At 46.5% G+C, this 22,996-nt stretch overlaps 1 protein-coding gene across 8 annotated transcripts in view; it reads right to left on the reverse strand.

Moving 5' to 3' along the window:
• Pknox2 (PBX/knotted 1 homeobox 2) overlaps window positions 1-22,996 on the reverse strand; it is a 273,676-nt gene that overhangs the window by 25,997 nt on the left and 224,683 nt on the right. For all 8 annotated transcript variants that reach the window (XM_052756552.1, XM_052756526.1, XM_052756546.1 and 5 more), the window contains 2 exons: window positions 22,011-22,182; window positions 8,648-8,836 (listed from right to left, as the gene is read on the reverse strand). In XM_052756552.1, coding sequence (XP_052612512.1) covers window positions 8,648-8,836; window positions 22,011-22,182 — 361 coding nt within the window. The remainder of the gene's footprint in view (window positions 1-8,647; window positions 8,837-22,010; window positions 22,183-22,996) is intronic.

The following is a 22,996-nucleotide window of genomic DNA, read 5'->3' on the forward strand; positions in this document are numbered from 1 at the left end:
CCTTGCTGTGATGCCAGGCTGCACATTAGTCTCTAGCTCTGTGTAACAGTGACAAGGCATCTCTAACTCTCTAGGGACAGTCTCAATCTTTTCTGAAAAAGCTACGCGGCAGCTGCAGAAGCCCTGGGGGAGGAATCTATTGACTAAATACGTGGTATTGTCATCTCCTCAACAGCTTCCTCAGAGACTTATCTGACTCTGTCCCCAGGTGGATGCTGCTGTGTGGACTCACAGAGGGACACCCACAGTGAGCTGAGCAGCACAGGGGTTGCAGTGTTAGCGGCCTTTCCGGCATTCAGTCTCACATCCCTGCTTGAACTGTCTGGGCAGCAGGCATTGAGAGCTGCCTGTCCATCCCAAGAACTCTGCTGTCTCCCTGGAGAGCCAATGGGATTATTAGAAGCTTCCCATTCCCCATCCCCACTTCACCCCTGCGTGCTGTTTATCTGAGACACAGAGGCAGTGAGTCCCTCAGAAGGGGCTGAGCTGGGGGAGGGGGGAGCAAATTTACAAAAGCAGAGAACTTGTTGCCACCTGCAACCTCACCCCTGCGGCCATCACTCATCCTTATGGACATCAGTGGTCCTTACTCCAAGTCTCATTTTTGGAGCACAAAGGTGACTTCTTCAGAGGAGGGACTTCACTAAGAAATAAGAAAGGCTCAGGGGAGTGTATGAGGGGGTCATGGGGCACACAGAAACTGACTGTGGTTACTTATCTGGATATGTGATCTCACTTCAGCTGGGGAGAGTTGACCTCTCCTGTGCCTTCTTCCTTCACTTTCAACAGGGAAAGGGCCTAAGATGCCCAGAAAGTTATTTTCCACCCAAAACAAAACACAGTGGGCTAAAAGAAGTATTAAAGTATGAAGGAAAGAAATGATGGAGACATTTCTCTTGAAGATGTTTTTATATATTTGGAATTTTTATCTTACTAGGATGCCCCTGAAACAGGGAGATACACTGGATGACCTTGCAAAGTCCCTTGCAGTTGAGGATTAAGGAAAAACCAATGATGGCCCTTAGGATTCCAGCGAAAGGATTAGGGGACAGGACCCAGACACAGGGCCCAGCAATCTGCCATCCTTGCCCTGGCCACTAGGGGTCTCTGTGGATCCACAGCCTCAGACCAGTTTACCAACCCCTCCCAGAAGGCTAGGTCTAAGGCTTATTCGCTTGGCCTGAGAGGAGAATGGGATGCTTTTCAATGTCCCACTTCCACCGGAGAGCTTGTCCCACCTTGCTAGACATGGCCATGGACAGTCCCCCTGACTCTTTGTTGCTTCCTATCACCTTCCCCTGGGCACACAGAAAGGTTCCCTCTTGCTCAGATGTCCTGTTGCTTGAGTTTGGGAATAGGTTTTTGAGGGCAAGGAGGCTGGCTCTTCCTTTGACACTGCCCAGCACAGTGTTGAGGATGTGCTAGGTGCTTGATAGATCCGTGGCCCAACTGGGCTGTATGGGTCTAGTGAGGAGGTTGCCTCTGTCCCCAGACACCCTTTCTGGCAGAGTCCCTCTGCTCTATCACAGCCAGAGTCCTGTCTTAGACCAAGATGAGCTAGGTTTGCAAACGCAAGGAAGCTGAGCACATATAAACAAGGCACCTAATCCTGTCCTGTTCCACCCCAGCTGGGGGCTTTGGCCTCCAGGGAAAGGCAGCCCAGACCTGCAGGGACACGCTGCAGCTGCTGCTCTTAAGGAACATTCCTTCCCGGAAGGAGCGGAGCTCTCAGGTTTCACTCACCCGGCAGGGAGCTACCCGCCGAGAACCAACAAAAGCCATGGTTCTAAAACTCTGGAAGAATCAGGCAGCATTAATTCACTTCTTGTCTCTTCTGTCTGGAGTGCTGCCTTCCTGTCTAAGGGCTGATCCTCCCAAGCTGGACCACCTTCCTTTGTCCCCACCCGGCCTGAAAAGTCACAGGTCACATCCTCAGGATGCTCAGCATGCAACAGAAGTCCCAGGACCTTGGCAGGGGTGACTGGAGCACACCAGCTTCAGTCCCCTGACAACTTTGGAGAAGCAGAGCTTGCTGCATGTCGGAGAGAAGCTCATCCTCATGAGGGAAAGATGGGCCATCAGCATCCTCCATAGGCTGCCTGGGAGTCCCAGAGCTAAGAGCCAGTTCCTTCGCAGGCCGGTGAGCCCAGCACCTCAGGATTGTGCTCACTTTTTTATCTCTTCTCTCCTCTTCTAGTCAACTGCCAAATCCAAATTCAGGCTTCGAAGTAACCCCTTACATCACTTTTAGTCTCTGCATCCCTGAGCTAGGGTCACTCCCATTTGTGTAACAAGATGTCACTATATAAGAAGAACATAGGCAGGCTGGGCGGTGGTGGTGCACGCCTTTAGTCCCAGCACTAGGGAGGCAGAGCCAGGCGGATCTCTGTGAGTTCAAGGCCAGCCTGGTCTACAGAGTGAGATCCAGGATAGGCATCAAAACTACACAGAAAAACCCTGTCTCGAAAAACCAATAATAATAATAATAATAACAACAACAACAACAACATAGGCTCTATAGTAATCACACACAACATGATTATTACTCAGTGTGTGATCCTGAGCCAGTGTCCTTACTTCTTTCTCTCTTTCTCTCTCTTTTTTTTCCCCTTGGATGCAAGAAGGAGAAAATATTGGGCCGGGCGGTGGTGGTGCACACCTTTAACCCCAGCACTCGGGAGGCAGAGGCAGGAGGACCTCTGTGAGTTCGAGGCCAGCCTGGTCTACAGAGGGAGTTCCAGGACAATCAGAGCTGTTACACAGAGAGACATTGTCTTGAAAAACCAGAGACAGCGGGCTGGAGGAATGGCTTAGGGTTCAATTCCCAGCACCCATATGGAAGCTCAGAATGGTCTGTAACTCAGTTCCAGGGGGATATGACACCCTCACACAGACATAAATGCAGGCAAAACACCAATACACATAAAAAGAAGTAAATTTAAAAAAAAAAAGAAAAGAAAAACCAGAGAGAGAAAGAGAGAATAATGTCCATTTGAGGTCTTGTGGGGGGTAAATAAAATATATATAAGGTACCTAGTACACACTATGATTGAGACATGGAGAGCTGTAGGGCTCCTCTCTCACCAGTTCATGCTGTAGCCATAAAAACTCAATTAATTTGCCTCACATTGGGTCTCTAGCTCTGATCCTATTGCTTATAGCCCCATTTTCTTTAAAATATTTAGCAGCTGGCTACAGTAGTCAACATCAAAATAGATCTCCCTCAGGGCTGGAAAGATGGCTTAGTGGTTAAGAGCACCAGCTGGTCTTCTGGAGGGCTTGGGTTCAATCCCCAGCACCCACATGGCAGCCCCCAACTGCCTGTGACTCCAGTTCTAGGGGATCTAACAACCTCTTCTGGCCTCTGTGAGTACTGTATACACACGATACACAGCCGTACACGCAGGCAAAACACTCATATACATAATTTTTTTTAAAAAAAAATTAAAGAATAAACATTTTAAATAGCCCCCTCATAAATTTAGTTTCAAGATATTCCATCATTTCCATTCCAAGGTCAGAGACTGTCATATCCATTTTTATGTCCTCAGAACTCAGCAGGTTCCACGAGTGCTTCAATAAGTATATGATGCATGAATGAATGACTCTCTGTCCCCTTCTCTCTAGGGATGCTAAAAGGCTATTCCTTAGCCTCTCCTGAAACTTTTTTCTGTCCTAGGAACACTTACCTTTAGAGATGCCAGTAGGCTACTAACTCTCCCAAGCCTGCCTGAAAGGCTACCTCCCCCAGGAAGTCTGACCAATGAATCTGCCGCTTCTCCCACCACGTTGGGCAAAATCCTCCATCCTGAGATTTGCCCATCTTGTGTCGGGGCAGAAGTGGACCTGGCCGTGAGCCTTGTGCTGGCTGGGTCTCAGGCCTGGCTCTGTGGGGGTGTGCGGGAAGAGAAGGATGATCTCAAGCCACACATTTGGTGTGCTCAGACCGGCACCTCTTCATTCAGTCCCCTCCCTTCTCTTCAGCTGTTCCTTTCCCGTCTTTCCCTCACTCCAGGCTCTGAGCATTCTCCACCTGACAGAATTCATCCTAGACTCACAGCTCACTCCCCTTGGAATTAGGAGCTCCCCCAGAAATAGTTACCTGGGTCCTCTCAGGACCTACTGCGGTGCACACACTAAGCATCCCCAAAAGACTAGAAACTGAGTAAGAACCATGTCCCAGTCTGGTGTGCCTGTACTAGAGCTGACGCTACATCTCCATGGAGAGAGACAGGGATGATTTTCAGATCAAATTAGCCCTGAGTGAGGCGAGAGTTGGGATGGTTTAGTTAGCATTCTCCAAGGACGGGAGAACCCAGAGCTGAGTCTACAGTGTGGTAATGGGGAAGCTGCTCCGGCAGGATGCCTGGGTGTGACATGTTACTTTGGAGCAGGACAGCATAGCTTTCTGGGGAGGCGGAAACAGCGAAGTGTACTGAACACTAGAAACCTTTGAAGCTGTCTTCCCACCTCTGTGTGGCAGAAGCAGTCTCCCCACATCCCCACCGTGGTCTCACCCACTCAGAGAAATCCGACAAACAGAAATGGAGGACCAAGCTGGGAATAGGCCATACCCCACAGAGTGAGTGAAAGTCACAGCGTATCATCGGGGAATGGGACTGTCAGTTGGAAAACAAAAATGTCTCCTCCTTTGCCACACAAGGCATTGTGAGCAGCACTCGGGGAAAACCATGAGCCAGCAGTTTGCAACAAAGCTGGCAGGCAGCTGGGATGCTGAGCTGGAGGATCGTGTTCCGGAGGGGCAACACCCCTCCTCAGGTCAGGCACTTGGGGCAGCTATTTCAGGCTAGAGGGGATTAAGGTTGGAGCATGACGAATGAGCATATTCACACACACACACACACACACACACACACACACACACACATACACACACACACACACACACACACACACACACACACACACACACACACACTCTCCCCAACCACTCAGTTTCTTCTCCCATGCTGACTCCTAAGATCTGCCTCTAATATTGACTAATAAGCCTCTGGTCCTAGTCCTTAGGAAGCCAAAGGCCTCTTTCTTAAATGAGCTCATGCAAGACCCCACCCGTCTTGCCTCAGGGAGACATCAACAGGAACCTGATTGGAGGATGATGAGTAGCAAGTCTTATCACCTTCACCCCTTACACCCAGACTGTGCACAAGCTCATGTTCATCTAAGTGGTCATTCCTCCAAGCTGGACCACCTTGCCTTATCCCCATTTGGCCTGAAAAGTCACAGGTCACATCCTCATGTTGCTCAGCATGCAACAGGAGTCCCAGGGCCTTGGCAGGGGTGACTGGAGCACACCGGCTTCAGTCCCCTGACAACTTTGGAGAAGCAGAGCTTGCTGCATGTCGGAGAGAAGCTCATCCTCATGAGGGAAAGATGGGCCATCAGCATCCTCCATAGGCTGCCCGGGAGTCCCAGGGCTAAGAGCCGGCTCCTTCGCAGGCCGGTGAGCCCAGCACCTCAGGATTGTGCTCACTTCCCACCTCTCTCCCCTCTTCCAAATCCTTGCTTACCAGCAATTCATTTCTTCACTCTGTTCTCTTCATGCCCTTTGTCCTGCTATGGCCGCCATTCCTCCTCCTAATGTCTTGCAACCTCAGCCCCACATTTCCTGCCTTGGCCTCTGTCCGTGTCTCTGTCTCTTCCTCCTCACTGCTCCTTTCTGACAATACTTGGGCCCCTCTCTGCCTCCCTCCCGAACGATGCTAACCGTCTCTGTTTGTCTTTCCTTCCCCTTAGTTCTTTTTTCTTCCTCTTCCTCCTTCTCCCTTTCTGTCCCCAGTGCATTACCCCTTGTAATCAATGCCTGTTGGCCCTGATCACACAGAAGACATCATGGCCACAGCTGGTACCATAAGACAACAATATCGAAGGGATGAGTCTATTTCAAGAGAATGTTAGCAAGCAGAAGCATGGGTAGCTGTTTTTAGGTCTGTAATAAAGTGATTTGGTGATTTCAAATATATAAAATGCTGTGTCAATGCAAACAACATGTGCTTTCTAGGAGAGGAAAATGAGATACGCAGTTTCTCATCTAGTGTCACATGCTGCATTAATGATAGGTTATCAGCTCCAAGAAGGAAAGGATTATCATAGAAGGGTATCGGAGAGACCTCCATAGGAGAGCAGCCTTGCCACAGCCTCTGGGAAAAGGCTGGTTTGGTCTTGTAGAGAAGAGGGATTCAGTATGAAGGATGTCCCCTCAAAAGATAGGCGTGGAAAAATGGTTGTGGTACCTAGAACAATGTGGCTCAGGAATGGAAACTGAGGCTAGACCTATGAGGTCTTGAATGTCAGGCAGGCAGATGTGAAGGTCCTGTTGGCAATTGGGCTCTGTAGACCACACAGGCTTTGGGAACATAAATGCAGCAGCAGCAGTGTAAGTGGAGCACAGGTGTAGAGCAGGACGGAGGGACGACCAAGGGAGACAGGTGGGAAGGGGGCGGCAGCAATCAGAGGAAATGAGGGGGAATAATCTAAGTTACACCAACAGGAATAGCTCACCACGTATCTTTGCCTCTCTGTCTTTGGGTGTCTTTGTTTTCACCCAACTGCCTGAGTTTCTCTTTCTCTGGGATCAGAGACCTTTCCGCAAAGGTTACCCAAGGGCCAGTCTCACTCACACTCAGATGCTCAGAGGCACCGAGTCTGGGAACGCCCCAGAGAGCTGGCGTTTGCGAGTCAGTGGCTCTAACACCTGGATCATCCAGAGCCCAAGTTCCCTTTCCCCACAAACTCCACTCCCTGCAAACGCCTGCTTCCTCCAGGCTAGTTTGTCAGCCTCAGACAGACCTCCGACCCTGAGGGGCCATGGTGGCTGCTGAGCCTCCAGCCCCTCCTTCCTTTCCTCTCCATCCCGCTACCTTGGTACACCCCCAATTCCAGAGCTCAAGGTGGAGTCGGAGGGCCCAGGAGGGGAAATCCAGGGCCTCTCCAAGGACCTGATTATTTCCAAAGACTTGTGCTAATTTTCTGATATGATCCTCACATCTCTGTGAGGCACTAAATCCTCATTACTTTTCCTGACCGATGCATTCTAATTAGATCAACACTTAAAAAAAATTCACAATAGCCACAGGATGGCTTTCCATCTCATTAACTCCCCACTTATTATTTTCATGAAAATTACTGATAAAAATGTGCATCTCCATTTGGTGAGGCCTCGCAGCCTCCTCAGCTCCTATCTTACATCTCTCCCGTCACCGGGGCTGCACAGCGTCACCATGGCAACCCACAATAATAGAAACTAATAAATTACAAACGAGATGCTCGTTGAGCAATTATTGTCCTCTTTTATGCAAGTTTCTTGCTAATTTCGATCATAAGGGAAAGTACAATAAGACTCTGAAGGAATGAGTCTATTTCAAGAGAATATTAGCAAGCAGAAGCCAAGGCTGCTGTTTTTAGATCTATAATAAAGCGATTTGGTGATTTTGAGCAACACAAGGAGGAAATAAACTTCTTGCCCCATGTCCTATGTCATGCTTAGTATCAAGTCCCGGAGAGATCCCAGTGGGGTGAACATGATGCAATACTGAGTGTACCTGTGGAGGTGTGTGTGTATGGGGGCGGGGGTCACAATGTACAAAGTGTGTCCCTCCCCTGGACACTGCCAACCTGAGTCCTTAAATACCTAAAATGAAAATGGCACAGCCTCTTGGGTAGCCTTTACAGCAGCTTCCATCACTCACCCTTAGAATGTTAACCTGCACCCCCATCCCTGTCTAAGGAGAGGGGCTACCATGAGCCTCCCAGGGCCATCTGTACAAGTAAGTGCTTTCTGGACTTTAGTAGAGAACTCGGTAAGAGGGAAACAAAGTCATGAGCCTACAGTCTATGTAGGTGGTAGCAGGTGTGGTATACAGGACAAGTCAGGTATCTGTCTGAGTTTGTAGACTTGGAGGACACATTCTGTCCTAGAGAGAAGTGCCCGTTCTTCCCTATGGGATAGAATAGGCACCATCTCCTCAGAGGAAGGTGGCAGAGGGAATCTCAGAAGGAGGTTGGTTGAGGGGTCTTTTACAGAGGCCCTGCACCTTAGTAGGGCAGAGGTAGCAGGTAGAGTAAACAGTCAGAGGATGAATGAGGAGAAGCGGTCCTGTGGAATTTGTCTTTATCTACTAGGTGGGCAGAATTTGGGGGAAGGATCAGTTTCCCTGGAGCCTTCTGCCAGGAGTGCTGAGAGCCACTTCATGCCCTTCAGAAGAGACTGTTTGCCAGGAGGTCTACCTACCATCCCCAGCTATCAGCTAGGCAAGTATCTTTTCTCCTTTGCTGACCAGGGCCCACCCACTTCCTGGTAAATCCTGGAGTAGGGAGCCAAGAATTTCTTTAGACACTGGCTCTCTTAGAGATGGTCATTTAGGGCATGCTCAGACCCTGGCAGGTGGGAGTCTATGGAAAAAAAAGGACTATGCTGGCTAGGTATGGTGGCTAAGGTAGCAGGATCCCTAGGCTACAGGATAGGGCCCTGTCACAAACAATCAAGTAAAAATAAGGACCTGTGCTGTCGGATGGAGAAAAGAGGACCAACTTGTAAAAGGATCTGATGATTCCAATTGCTTTGCTGGGGTCCTTCAGACTTTCTGCATGCCTGGCTGAGGAGTTAAGGCCCATCCCTGTGTGTTACCTGTGAGTGAAGGTTTATGGAGGGCTGGTTGGGGGAGTAGGGACCCCCGAGGTCATTCCTGAGCAGGTTATCGCTGTGCATCTTGGTTTTGAGGCAGGTGATGTAACGGTTGCAAAAGTCCTTGCAGAGTTCATTGACTTTCTCCAACTCTAGCAGGTGGATCCTCAGGACCTGGATTGCCTTCACCATCTGGGGAGAGAAGGAGCTGTAAGCCCTGGTGTCTGTATCATATCCCCCCTCCGTGTCAAGCCCCCAGCCTCAACCTCAGCAGAGAACTGGTGCCCATCCTTGCTGTGGCTCCTGCTTCCCACCCACATGGTTTAAACTCTCCATCCGATCTGTTGATTATTAGCCCACTGCTAACACAGCTGTTCTGGGGGCAGTTGCGGTCTTCTGGGAGCAGCACTGACTTTAGCAAGAGAAGTCCAGATTCAAGCTCCAGGTTTGCCTTAGATTATCTATGTGGCCTTGGACAACTTGGTTAAGCTCTCTATCCCCCCTCCCGCCCCCGAAGCGTCTAGTAAGTGGAAATATTATACCCTCTCCAAAAACTTTACACATTCGCTGAGGCATCATGGGAGAGGACCATGGCACACTATAAAGCATGAAGGCCTAAGCAAAAACAAGGAAGACAGAGGTCAGAGTTTCTTGGAAACGCCCCAGAGGTCAGACATTGTCTATTCTTAAGTTTATATTCTGTGTGCTTCATGTGATATGGGCTGCCTTACTCTGATGATACCTGCTGACGGACTGGATAATCCAGCATGACTTAGCTGGGCATTGGGTACCGACTGTCCACTTTCCGTGCCCTTTGGGTCACTACACAAGGGCCTCTTCAAATGTTCATGCCTGATCCTGACATGGCTAGAAACCACTCTGCATTGTAAGCTTTCTTCCTCATTGCCATTATTGTTCCTATCGGGGTTTGTTTCATTTATTTTATTTCACCATTTTTAAAGACAGGGTTTCAAGTAGCCCAGGCTAGTCTCCAACGCATTATATAGCTAAGGATGACCTTGAACTCACAATCCTTCTTCTGCATCTACCTCTCAAGCCCAAGGATTACAAGCTTGAACCGCCAAACTCAGCTTGTTGCTCTAGTTGTCATAAAAGGAAATATATGGAAGGTATAGAAAACACAGGATGAAAAAACACCGTCTTTATCCAATTACCCTAAAAGAAAAGTTTCCGTTTTCCTCTCATTTATTTTCAACTTTTATTTACTTATATGTGTGCACATGTGCTATGGTGCTCATGTGGAGTCAGAGGACAACCCTGGGAGTCAGGTTTTCTCTTCCATTATGTGGGGTCCACAGGACTGAACTCAAGGTTGTCAGGTTAGGCAGTAGGTGAGCCATCTTGCTGGCCTACATGCATGTATTTTAACCAGTCTCCAATACACGTAAACATACAACTTTGCTTTCTGGTTTTCCCTTAGCTCATCAAATATGCTTTTCTAAGTGCCAGAATTGTTTTCTCTATCTCTCTTCTGGACTGTGAGCTGTGAGGAGGCAGGGTGATGACGTCTAATTGGCTCACAGCGTTATCTTATTTACATAGAATAAATATTGAATGGATGAGGATTATTTTCAATTGTCACATATGAGTCCATATGTGTGCTTATATTTAACTAGTTCTCAGTTGCTGGGGTACTTAGAGTACATTCAAATTTTCAGTTTAATTTAGAAAAAAAGTTATACAACGAGGCTAGAGGACAAAGTGGATGTACTCAGTGGTAGAACACTTGCTGAAGCATTCATCAGGCTCTTGGTTTGATCTACACACACACACACACACACACACACAAGAATGCACAATAGGGACTATTTTCTAAGTATGTGGCTCCGTCTTCCATTTCTGCATTATTTCCTCAGTAGAAATTCCCGAGAGTGACAGGAGAAAAATCTACATACATTGCTATGGATCATGACAAATAAACCCAAATTGCTTCCCAACAGGGGCTTGCTCAAATGGTGCTAGGATAATCAGACATCCATAGACAAGAAAAAAACAACAACAAAAAACCCTGAACCTTAATTTAAACTCCATATCTAATACAAAGATTAATTCAAACAGAGCATGTACCTAAATATAGGACAAAAAAAAAAAACCTGTAACGTATTTAGAAAAAAGAAAATGGAGTCAGGTGTTGTGGCCCATGCCTTTAATCCCACCACTCAGAGACAGAGGCAGGTAGATCACTGAGTTCAAGGCCAGTCTGGTCTACAGAGTGAGTTCCAGGACAGCTAGGGCTACACAGAGAGACCCTGTCTCAAAAAACAAAACAAAAAAGAAAGAAAGAAAACAGAAACTCTTGGTATATAGGGTTTGGCAAAGAAGGCTTAGACCTGATACCCAAACCATAATCTAAAAATGGAAAATGACTTGCTTGCTAAAATTAAAGATGTTTGTTCTTAAAGAGAACCTGTCAGGCATGGTGGTGCATGCCTTTAATTCCAGCACTCTGGAGGCAGAGGCAGGCAGATCTCTGTGAGTCAAAGACCAGCCTGATCTACAGAGTGAGTTCTGGGATAGCCAGGGCTACATAGAGAAACCCTGTCTAAAAGCAAAAGCAAAAAACAAACAAGCAAGCAAGCAAGCAAACAAAAAACCCCAAAAAGCCGGGCGGTGGTGGCGCACGCCTTTAATCCCAGCACTCGGGAGGCAGAGGCCGGCGGATCTCGGTGAGTTCGAGGCCAGCCTGGGCTACCAAGTGAGTTCCAGGAAAGGCACAAAGCTACACAGAGAAACCCTGTCTCGAAAAATCAAAAAAAAAAAAAAAAAAAAAAAAAAAAAAAAAAAAAAAAAAAAAAAAAAAAAAACCCAAAAAACCCAACAACAACAAAAAAGACCCTGTGAAGAAGATGAAAAGACTATGGACCAGGAGAGAATATTTACAGACCACATATCTGACAAAGGACTTGCACCTAGAATATGTAAAGAACTCTTAAAACTAAATGGCAAAATAACAAGCAACCCAATTAGAACAAGGGCAAAAGGCGTGATCAGATGTTCTGCTGCAGAGGATGTACAGATGGGAAATAAGCACATGGAAAGATGCTCAGTGTCATTAGCCATTAGGGGAACGCCAATTGGAACCACAGTAAGGTATCTCTACACACATGCGCATAGTTCTGGTTAGAAACTGATGACGTGGGAAGAACTGGACTCTAGACGACTTGTGTATTGCTGGTGGGAACAGTAATTGCAAACAGTGTGACAATTCCTTGCAAAATTAAGCAAGGTTGTTCCATGTTGTGAATGTCTTTAATCCTAGTTGAGGGGCAGAGGCAGGCAGAAGTCTGTGAGTTCAAGGCCAGCCTTGGTTATCAAGTGAGTTTTAGGCCATCCAGGGCTACATAGTGAGAGCCCACCTCAAAAACAAAACCAAAAACAAACAAAGCAAAGCAAAACAAAACATTCAAACTAGGCATGTATTTCTTATATGACCCATCAGCTTGTGGCCATTTATTCCAAAGAAATAAAAATGTACATTCACACACACACACACACACACACACACACACACACACACACACACACACACACATATACACGAACAGCTGCTCAAGGCAGCTTTATATCAAGTGGCTTCAAACTGGAAACAGATGAATGGATAAAGTAACTATGGTACATCCATGTCACAGGCTACAACTTGGCAATAAAAAGGAATGAACTATTAATACACTCAACAGCTTGGATGTATCACAGGGAATTCTGCTATGAGAGAGAAACCAGTCTTAAAGGGATATATACTAAAAGCACAGTGACATTTGCAGAACATCCTTGAAATGATGGAACGATAGAGACAGAACAGACTAGCTGTTGGTGGGACAGGAGGAAGGAAAGAGGGGAAAACTGTTCTGTACATTGACTCTAATATGTTTACATGAATCTAAGTGTAAAAAATTCACATAGAACTTAGCAGACATGTATGTACATACAAGTGAGTGTGTGTAAAATTGACAAAATCTGAATATGGTTGATGGGTTATTCCTGCCTGTGAAATTGTGCTCTGATTATGCAAGAAGGGAATCAGGACCTCTCATACTAATGCTTACAATTGCATGTAAATTTATAATTATATGAAATAAAGAAAGACATGTAGATGAAGTTACTGTCTTTCCGTATCTGCTTATGTTGACATGGACAATGTGGAGGAGATTCAGATGCCAGCCTCCTAGTTTTGGGTAGCATTCATGATGCTTGAGGACAAGCTCGGACAATTCAATCTGAAACAAGGGGGCTGAGGTCATAGCTCAGTTGGTAAAGCGCTTGCCACAAGCATGCACTTGGTTGCCAAGTCAGGTTTAAAATACAAAGAAGAAACTGTCTCTACAGAGTTGACTGTAATGAGCAAGGACTGGACTCTGAGCTCAACTCATTCAGGCTTTCTGAAGGACCAAATCAGAATTAAGGGTCACTGACTGAAGCTTTACACAGGGCTCTGCTACAAGGTCTCATCCTACAGATGCCAACTCCGTGAGGCTGAGATTGACGCACAAGGAGCAAACCAAGATAAAGAGGCACGTGGTGATACGAGTATAAGCAGCTTGGACCAAAAGGAACTAGAGAAAGACATGTTCTTGTCCACATTTTCTGCTTGGCTTCAGCCTGGAAGGTCTTATCTCCTGCCTATTAGAATCATCAGCACAGAATGAGTTGCTCACCAGACACTTGTGGATGGATTGACAATACTGAGACATTTCTTTTCTTTTTTCTTTTTTTTTTTTTTTGGTTTTTCGAGACAGGGTTTCTCTGTGTAGCTTTGCGCCTTTCCTGGGACTCACTTGGTAGCCCAGGCTGGCCTCGAACTCACAAAGATCCGCCTGCCTCTGCCTCCCGAGTGCTTCGATTAAAGGCGTGCGCCACCACCGCCCAGCGAGACATTTCTTTTTTTTTTTTTTTTTTTAAAAGATTTATTTATTTTATGTATACAATGTTCTGTCTGCACATATCCCTGCAGGCCAGAAGAGGGCGCCAGATCTCATTACAGATGGTTGTGAGCCGCCATGTGGTTGCTGGGAATTGAACTCAGGACCTTTAGGAAGAGCAAGCAGTGCTCTTAACCTCTGAGCCATCTCTCCAGCCCGACATTTCTTATTGTATGTCTGGCACTGGCTGAAACCCATCCTGTGCTCTGTCTTATTTATTCTAGATGACCTCCTCTGGAGGCAAGTACTCTTATTGCCCACAATTTTATAGTTGAAGAGAATGAAGTCCACAGATAGTTTTTCATCCCAAGGTCACACAGTTGGCGGGCAATGTGAAGTCTCATGGCCTTGTCCCTGAGATCAAATTGCTTTACCCTTCTGGGGTCTCTCAGGAGTCAGGTATGTTGAAAACGATGGCAGTATAAAGGGTGTGTGGTGTGGGGGTAAGTGGAGGTCTACAAGGTGAGAGGAGTGCACAAACACACCGGACCTGTGGCTGGGCCTCTCTTCTAGGCCATCCCTGCCATTGGGAGCTGACCTCATTGGCTTGGACTGTCTCTATGTTCTTTCAATGTGCTGATTAAGAAGTTCTTCCTTACACAGGACTCAAATCTCTCTTGCCTTACTGTAAAGAGCTTGCTCAGCCTTCTGTAGAACCAAGGACATCTAGTACCTCCAACAACATAACCTTCTTCACTTAATTTTATCTGTGCACTCGGTAAGTCATCTGACTTGAATTAATTGTTCAACTTTTTGTGGAGATAAACCCAATTCTAATATTATTCTTTCTTCTTTCTTTTCTTCCCTCTTCCTTCCCATCCTTCCTTCCTTTTCTCTTTCCTTCTTCTTTTTTTTTTACTTTTCTTCTTTCTCTTATCTCTCATTAGCAAGATTATCCTATCCTGCTTAATTTTTGGAGGAGGGAGTACAGGGCGCAGAACCAAGGCCTCTCACATGCTAGGCAAATGATCTATCACAGCTGTGCCCAGCCATATTCTGCATTTAAAAAAATCAACATTTTATTTTAAAATAGTCTTATGATGAATGAATACACACACGTATATGTTGTATAAATCTATACAAACATCACACCCCCCAAAAAAAACATGCACCTCTAGTCATTTAAGTATATAACCCATATGTATTTATTATTCAAAAATGGGAAAACTACAGATAAGTTAAACAAAGTAAAAAGCAAAAATTTATCTATATACCCAGAATGCTTAGCCCAAATGTAGTAAATGCACAGTGTGTTTTAACTAGTTCTGGTGTGCAGGGGCCAAAAGCACTCATATCCTGGGGTCTGATAAAGCACAGATGAAGGATTACTCTTTTATGGGCTAATAGAATTGGTTTAAAGATTTAAGAAGGCAGAGTAAATCATAATGGTACTCTGAGGCAATGAATATGTAGGACCTCTTCAATATTAGAGAAATGGATGTGCAGTGCTGTGCATGGGGGTGGGCTGTATGCAAGGCAGAAAGCCTATGGAATTCAGTGCCATGCAAGCATTGCTCTTTTAGTGCCAGTGGACAGGTTCAAGGTTTCCTCTGGGCCTCAGTCTCCTCATTTGTAAAATAGAGATAAGGGGTATTTCTAATTCACAAGATTTGTTCAGGTAAAATGTGAATATACTTTGTAAATCACAAAGAACCAAGTACATCTTTTTTTCTTTTTGTTTTCTCTGGTTTTGTTGAGACAGGGTCTCATGTAGCCCAGGGTAGCCTGGAACTCCCTATGTAGACAAGGATGATCTTGAACTTCTGATCCTCCTGCCTCTACTTCCCAAGGGCCCAAATACATATTAAAACAAAACAAAAAACAAAAAAAACCTTCTTTGAATAATTTCTCATACTCCATTAGCTTTCCAACAGCTACCCTATATTTGACTAGTGTAAGAATAATTCCTGGGGTTCTCTCTATATTTGCAGTGAAAAAATCATTCTCCATCCCATGTCTCTTAACTTTTGTTGTTTTGCCTCTAAGTGAGAATAAAATGCTGGTTTATTAAATGATTTTTAAAATGATTTGGATCATAGAAATTCAGTGCATTAACAATGTACCTTAATTTATTTTTTTAAAGAATTTTGCTTATTTTTGAATATTTGTATACGTGTGTGTCAGTGTGAGGGTTTGGACAAGTGAGTACAGGTGCCCACAGGGACAAAAAGAGAATGCTGGGTCCCTTGGAGCTGGCTGTGATCTTCCCAATGTGGGTGCTGGGAACTGAACTCCAGCCCTCCAGAAGAGCAGTGAGTGCTCTTAACGGCTGAGCCATCTCTCTAGGCGGAATGCCATTTAATTTAATACCACCACGATGTGTGATGAATGTGCACTTAATTTCCCAGGTTTTATTCTGTTAACTTCTCTCTCCCCTTTCTGTTTCAAAATAAAAATTCTGCCTTCTTCAAAACAGCAAATCAAGATGCAACCTCCTTTTGCGGTATCCCAGCATCTTTATGTGTCCCACAGTCCTAGGAAAGTACCCAAGGCAGGGACAACTTATTTCCTCTAAAGCCGGATGCTGTGATGTCCAGAATTTATTATCTGTTACCTGGGCATTTTGGAGAAGTGGCTTACGCTTTATCTATGCAACTTAGGTTAATAATGCTATCTACACTTGAAAATTTCAGTGAACATTGAGTAAGATTATGTTTGCAAATGTTACTGGCATGTATCATAGACGTTTAATAAATGTCAAGTTCTTGTCCTGATGGTCCCCAGCCATCACACACAGCTTCAGGTTCTTTTCTAAATGACTGCCTCTCTTGTAGGTAGGTCTTGACCTCTTCATTTTATGATAGTGACTCCTTGTCTCTCAAAACATTTGTATACACAGCAGTTTACAGTTTGCAAAAGGCTTCTCTCTCCATCATCTTCTTTAAGTCTCTTCACCCCAGGGATACAGGCAAGATTATCCATCACTCTGCTGGAGATAAGGGAACAGAGGCTGGGGAGGTCAGGTAGCCTGCTCATTCCTCGCCTTGGGGGCAAGCTCCTTCCACTTTCCCCTTCTGTAAATTGGGAAGGTGGGTGCTCACGTAGGGAAGAAGAAGTTTATAAACATGCATTCCTAAATTGTGAGCTGACATTTCCTGTGGGTCACTGGAGAAGCCAGAGCTAAACGCTAATGAAGAATTTTCCCCGAGAGGGGCAGCTTGGCTTGGCCAGCTGGGAGTGCAGGGTCACTAGAATAAAAGGGGGATGTGGAAGAAAGGTGAATGCCAGGGGCTGGGGAACTGCCAGACAAATGGATGTTTTATGGAAGCTATCGTGCACGGCAAGGTTAAATCACATTTGAGTCAAGGATGGCAGTTCCTCCTGGATGGCATCAGGATTTGGAGAAGCAGTGAGGGGTCAGAGGGCACAGCCTGGGCTTCTCAAGTTAGAGGAACTCTCTTCAAGCCCAACTATGTAACTTTTTTTAGGACACTTGGTCCTCAGTTTCTCTTTCTACTAAATGGGCATAATAACAGCTCTCTGTCAGGCTCGTATGAGAATCTGAAGAAGGAAGTGGGGAACTCAGGGAGATGGTTTTGGACGTGGAAAGGTTTCTGTCTTCCTGCTTGGAGGCCTTGAACAATTCTCAATCTCTGTACCTTAGTTTCCTCAGCTGTAAAATAAGGTAATAATGATTCACTGGTCTTGGGGTGGAGCTCAGTGGCAGAGTGTATGCCTAGCACATACAAGGTCCTGCATTTGACCTCCGGCACCGCAAAATAAAGAAAAAGTGACTCTCTGTTGTACTGAGGATTGAATGAGATGTTGCTAGGAAAAAAAACCAAAAAAACCTCTAAAGAAAGACCTGACTCCTCACCTAGAAATGTGTCAGAAGACATCAGCACTCTCTTGCTTTCCCCCTCCGTGTGTGTGTGTGTGTGTGTGTGTGTGTGTGTGTGTGTGTGTGTGTGTGTGTGTAATAGTTTAGAGTGGAGCTGTATTTCATGGCTCGGTTCTCTTTTATATTTTATCCATAGTTGCGTGATCCTGTGTGTTGTTTCACTTCTTAAAATGAGGACTGTGGGGCTGGGGAGATGGCTCCCTTGGTAAAGGACTTGCTGCACAAGCATTAGGACGTGAGTTCTAGTCCCAGCACTCACATAGAAGCGATGGATGAGGTGGTCTCCACAAGTTACATGGGAGATCAGAGACACGAGAGTCCCTGGGACTTTTTGGATATCCAGTGAGGTAGAATGGGTGAGCTCCAAGCCCCACCAGTGAGAAAGACACACACACACACACACACACACACACACGGGGGGGGGGGGGGGGGAAAGGAGAGAGGGAGAGAGATGGAGAGGGAGAGGGAGAAGGACAGGGAGAGGAGTGTTCTGAGGATTGAACCAATTGCCTCCAGCAAAATGGGCATAATATTGTTAATATTAAGCTTTGTGGATTCGGAATGAAGATTATATAAGATAATAGATGCAAATAATTTAGGATAGCACCTGGTACCTGTAAGTGCTCTATAAATGTTAATTATTATCATCGTTGATATTCTTATTTCCTTTCCTTTCCCTGGTGTCTGTGAGGTTTTCAGGTTCCTTCTAGGCAGAGAGCCTGGACTGAAGGCTGAGGTGGGTAACTCTCAGATCAGGACTGGATGAGGTCTCTGTGGGCCTACAGCTCTGGGCTGGCTCCTTCATGTGACTCTCCACTCCTAGGCTCCGGCCTCCAGGCCTGCCTCTTCAGAGTGGGCCCAGGGGCCTGGGAGGCCCCATCTTGGAACTGGCTTTGCGGTCAGGCAGCCATAATCTGTCCCTGGAGCCACACCAGAGTCTCATTAAAACGTGCCCCATAAATGTTAAAAAATTTACACATAAAAAAATTCCATGCATGAAACTGAAACCGTACGTTTTACAGCCTTAGTTTGAAATCTTGCATAATATATAAAACCTTGGCCTTGCACCGGGGACCCGTAAATCAGATTTTATAAAACAAAAAGCTTTTACCTTTCAAAGGGGTTTGGGGAACTTGCAAATTTTACAAACTTTACCAAGTGCCAGTCAGAGGCTGCTGAGCCCAAGGAGGCCAGGTAAGAAAGAAGTCTGGTGTAGGAATTGTAGTAGATCCCAGAGGGCTCACGGGGAGTCCAGATTAATCACCTGGGAATGGAAAGCCGCCCCCATGGCACAAAAATGGTCCTAGTGGGGGATCCAGGGAGAGATATTATTGGAGTCATTCTCTTATTTGCGAGTGAGGGCTTTATTGTCACCAGGGAGGGACGGAGTGTCAGTGGGAGGAGCACAAATCAGGCTCAAAGGCCAGGGCTCTCCTCTGTGGACTTGAGGATAGTTGTGTAGAAAAGGCGGTGGGAGCCGGGCAGTGGTGGCGCACGCCTTTAATCCCAGCACTTGGGAAGCAGAGCCAGGCTCTGTGAGTTCGAGGCCAGCCTGGTCTACAGAGCGAGTTCTAGGACAGGCTCCAAAGCTACACAGAGAAACTCCGAAAAAACCAAAAAAAAAAAAAAAAAAAAGAAAAGGAAAAAAAAAGGAAAAGAAAAAAGCGGTGGGAGTGGACTCATTTCTAAGGTGGGATTTCTAAACCCCAATTTTTTGCAATTTCGTTTTTCCCCCAGTAGAGGCGCTGTGGAGCGGCGGCCTTACAGGATTCCCTCCCTCAGAAATCTGTGGCTGGGATCCTCTCCGATATTTGGGGCAGCTCTGGGAGAGCTGACTCAGCTGTTTCCATGGAGATTTGTCTGGAAAAGCGGCTCTGGGAGACTGTGAGGAGCACGGGAGGGTGAGACAAGCAAAGAGCTCGGGGGAGGGAAGGAAGAACAGTTCGGGGCTGTCCAAGAGGTGGGAGAAAGCAGGGAGGGTCAGGGAGAGGCTGGAGGAGGGGTGTTGGGAGAGGACCTGCCGAGGGGCAGAGATTTGGGAGACCCAAGTGCCCTCCTGACAATCCCATCTATGAAAGTCAATATTCAAGGGCAAAGGAAAGCTGCCCTCACACACACATATATAAAAAATAAATCTCTCAATTATCTCAGCTCATTTGCTTGGGGTCCCTCATTTTATGTCCCTGCTCGGCTGCGCAGTATATCTGTCCGGAGAAAGAGTTACAGTCCGTTGGGCTACGTGTGCGGGGTTGTAAAAAATACAGATGCCAAATTAACTGGCTGTGGCACTCGGCAGCTGATTGAGCTGGTAATAACGGGATCTGACCTTTTTCTAATTTCTAATTATGTGCATCTCGGCTGTGCTGGTGACATGATTCTTGTCCTAATGATGGCTTCCATGCCTGGCCTCTGTGTCTCCTCCTTTTGACACAGAGGGCTAGGAACCAGCGGCAAAGGGCACTGCTGGAGTCCCCTACTCTAGCTACCCCAAAAGTTTCAGGATCCAGACCAGACTGTCTTTGACAGCCAGCGGGTAAGGTTGGGGATCTTCTGAAAGACTACCACACTGAGATTAATTTCCAGATGCAAAGCATTTTTAAAGGCCAGGTCTATGAGCCATCCCATTAATTTATTATAGCCATACGAGATAGGTGCAGTTGGCTGTATAGATGAGGAAACTGCGCTTCAAAGGAGTTCAGTCATCAAGATCATACAGACAATAAATGATGATGCTAGGCTCATTACAAGTGGTACGCACATGCGCAGTGGCCCCTGTCCCACGTCTACCCCAACTTTCGGAAAGAGCTGTCTCCTGCCTCCATAGCTGCCCGAGGCCGGATTCTGAGGATTTCCTTTTCTAGACATTAGAATCTGATTCTGACTAGCTGAAGAGCAGGGCAGGGCTTAGCCAGCCTCGCCCTCACAGTCCAGCTGGAAGACCAGCACAACGGAGGCTTTCCTAGGAATGTAAGAGGCTGCAGCCGGGGTTCAGCGTCTGCTAGGGAAGAGGGAGGGCCGGGGATGAGCATCGGTAGATTTGGGGTTCTCTGTGCCTCCGCTAATATTTCTGGCAGCCAGTAAGTACTTCTCCCATGTCTAAGGTCTGCTCCCTGTCTTAAATCATCACACCACCACAAAATTCCAGGCCAGGCGGGGTTCTTCTGGTGGCTATCTTAGACTCCACAGAGTACTGCTCTGAACACCGAGAGAAGCAGCGGTGTGAAGAATTCACAGCCCCGCACAATGCCAAAGCCATTTATCTGGTCTGTATATGTACTAAATACGTGCGTATGTGTCCACATGTGTGCTCGTGCACGTGTGCACGTGTGCCCGTGAGAATGTGTAGTTTTACTTTCTTTTTGTAGCCACTTTTGCTTCCCTAAATCTGTTCTCTCTTGGGGAGCAGAGATCAGTTAAACTCAGGGTAGAAGAGGTCAGCACTACCACCAACCAATATGTGTGTGTGTGTGTGTGTTTGTGCACGCGCGCATGGGTGCGCGTATGCGTGAGTGCGTGTGCGTGTGTGTGTGTGTGTGTGTGTGTGTGTGTGTGTGTGTGTGTGTGTGTGTTGGGGGACAGATTTGCAGTTTCCCAGTTCACTGTGATAATCAGGGCAGCACACAAACAGAAAAAAAAAAAAATCAGGTCCTGCCAGGCAGTAGTGGCTCACACCTTTAATCCCAGCACTCAGGTGGCAAAGGCAGGCAGATCTCTGTGAGTTCAAGGCCAGCCTGGCCTATGAACAGAGTTCCAGAACAGGGCTGTTACACAGAGAAACTCTGTCTCAAAAAACCTAAACCAACCAAACAAACAAACACACACACACACACACACACACACAAAAAAAAAATGTCAGGTCCTGAGGTTAATTCCAGAAGACTACTCAACATAATGGACAAGTACAGTGGCCTCTCCAACACCCTTCTTTTGTGGAATACCCAGACTGGATGAGAATTTTAGATTCCATCCAACCCGGCAGCCACTGATGCTAATGATGGCAGGTGCCTTGGAAGTATAAAACATAGAGTCACAGGATCCCTTTGAATCTACAGAATCACAACTCCTTACTCCAGCCCAGGAACTTGTATTTTATAGGATGAGTGGCAAACTGTTTGGGAGCACGATCTACTGTGTCCAATAAGAGGACGAGACCTCTGCTGAATCTCTGAGCAGGACCAGGTCTTTCCCCGTGTGGACATGCTTGAACAGGCCTCTTACCCTCACACATCTTCCTCCTCTGCCTGTTACCAGTTCTCCATGCTAACTCAGGATAGCTACCTTTGGTGTTCCAGCTGCTAGTCCCCCAGGCCATTTGTTTAAACTGTAAGGCAGCAGGCAGCAAAGATGCTGGTACCACATAGGTAGAGGCGGAGAAAGCTTTGGCAGCAAAGCCTGCTGCTGGAATCTTGGTTAAAAATGCTTAGAATGGGTTCTCAACCATGAAATTGTTACCCATAGTATCGGTTCCATAATGTACACTCAAAACTTTCTGTTGAATTCATGAGTGAAAGGAGCACTTTTAGGATATTTGGGATGGGATCATGGAGTGGGAAGCCTTCAGCCAGGATGTAAGGTGGAGGGTCTTTACCAGATTGTCCAGTTCCGGGTCATCGCTGAAGAAGGGTTTGTGCTCCTGCTCCTGCTGGTGGACAAAGTTCTCGATGTCAACGTCAAAGCTGGCGGAGGTGATGCACTCAGAGCCCTGGGTGGCCTGTTCACATTTCTCAAACAGCAGCGTCAGGAGCGGGAAAAGAGGGTGCCTGCGGGGGACATCAAGAGCTCACACATGCACAAACAGAGACCAGGCTGTTGCTGGGGCTGAGAAGCCCCCAGGCTCCCTTTCCAGCAGTTCCAACACTTCTTTTCCCAGAGTCCAACTCCTTGAGGATGTCCCCAGTCCCCAGGGTCTGCCAGGGTGGCAGCATTTTGTTCTCTGGCATGGAAGGCCCACTCCTGGGGCCTCAGTGGGCCCCTACCTTTTCCCTTTGGTCAGATAAACTGCATGGAGAGGTTATAACTCTTCAGAGATGTTCGTGTCCATTTCAGACTCAGCATGAGTCTAGGAAGGAAATGTGGGAACTATCTAGAGAATTCTTGTACCTGAATATTAGCACTAGGTGACATGCAAGCTAAGATTCACAGCACCATTGAGGTTAAGTACTTCATCTTGCGTATGTCCATTATAGAAACACACAACATACAACACACACACACACACACACACACACACACACACACACACACACACACAAATGCACACACGCGGAGTCTGAAGCCAACCAAGGGCAACAGATGTGTATAAACAGTTGTGTGTTTGCAAGTGTACACAGGGTAAAATATATGAGCCCCCAAACTCATCCGCATATGCCCGTGTCTGTTGGCAGACTCAATTTGCGTCAAATATCTCAGCTGCATTTATAAAATCTCCCTGGACTTCCATCACCAAATCCTTAGCATGGCTGCAATTGAATGGCTATTTGCATCATTATATATTTTTCTCCAGGACAGTTTCTGTGTAAATGATTGTTGTATTCAAGAATCTTGCCATGTATACTCATAGAAAGCACTTAATAG

Source organism: Peromyscus californicus, unplaced genomic scaffold (genome assembly GCF_007827085.1).
Source record: "Peromyscus californicus insignis strain IS unplaced genomic scaffold, ASM782708v3 Scaffold_11__1_contigs__length_118956290, whole genome shotgun sequence".
Lineage (NCBI taxonomy): Eukaryota > Metazoa > Chordata > Mammalia > Rodentia > Cricetidae > Peromyscus > Peromyscus californicus.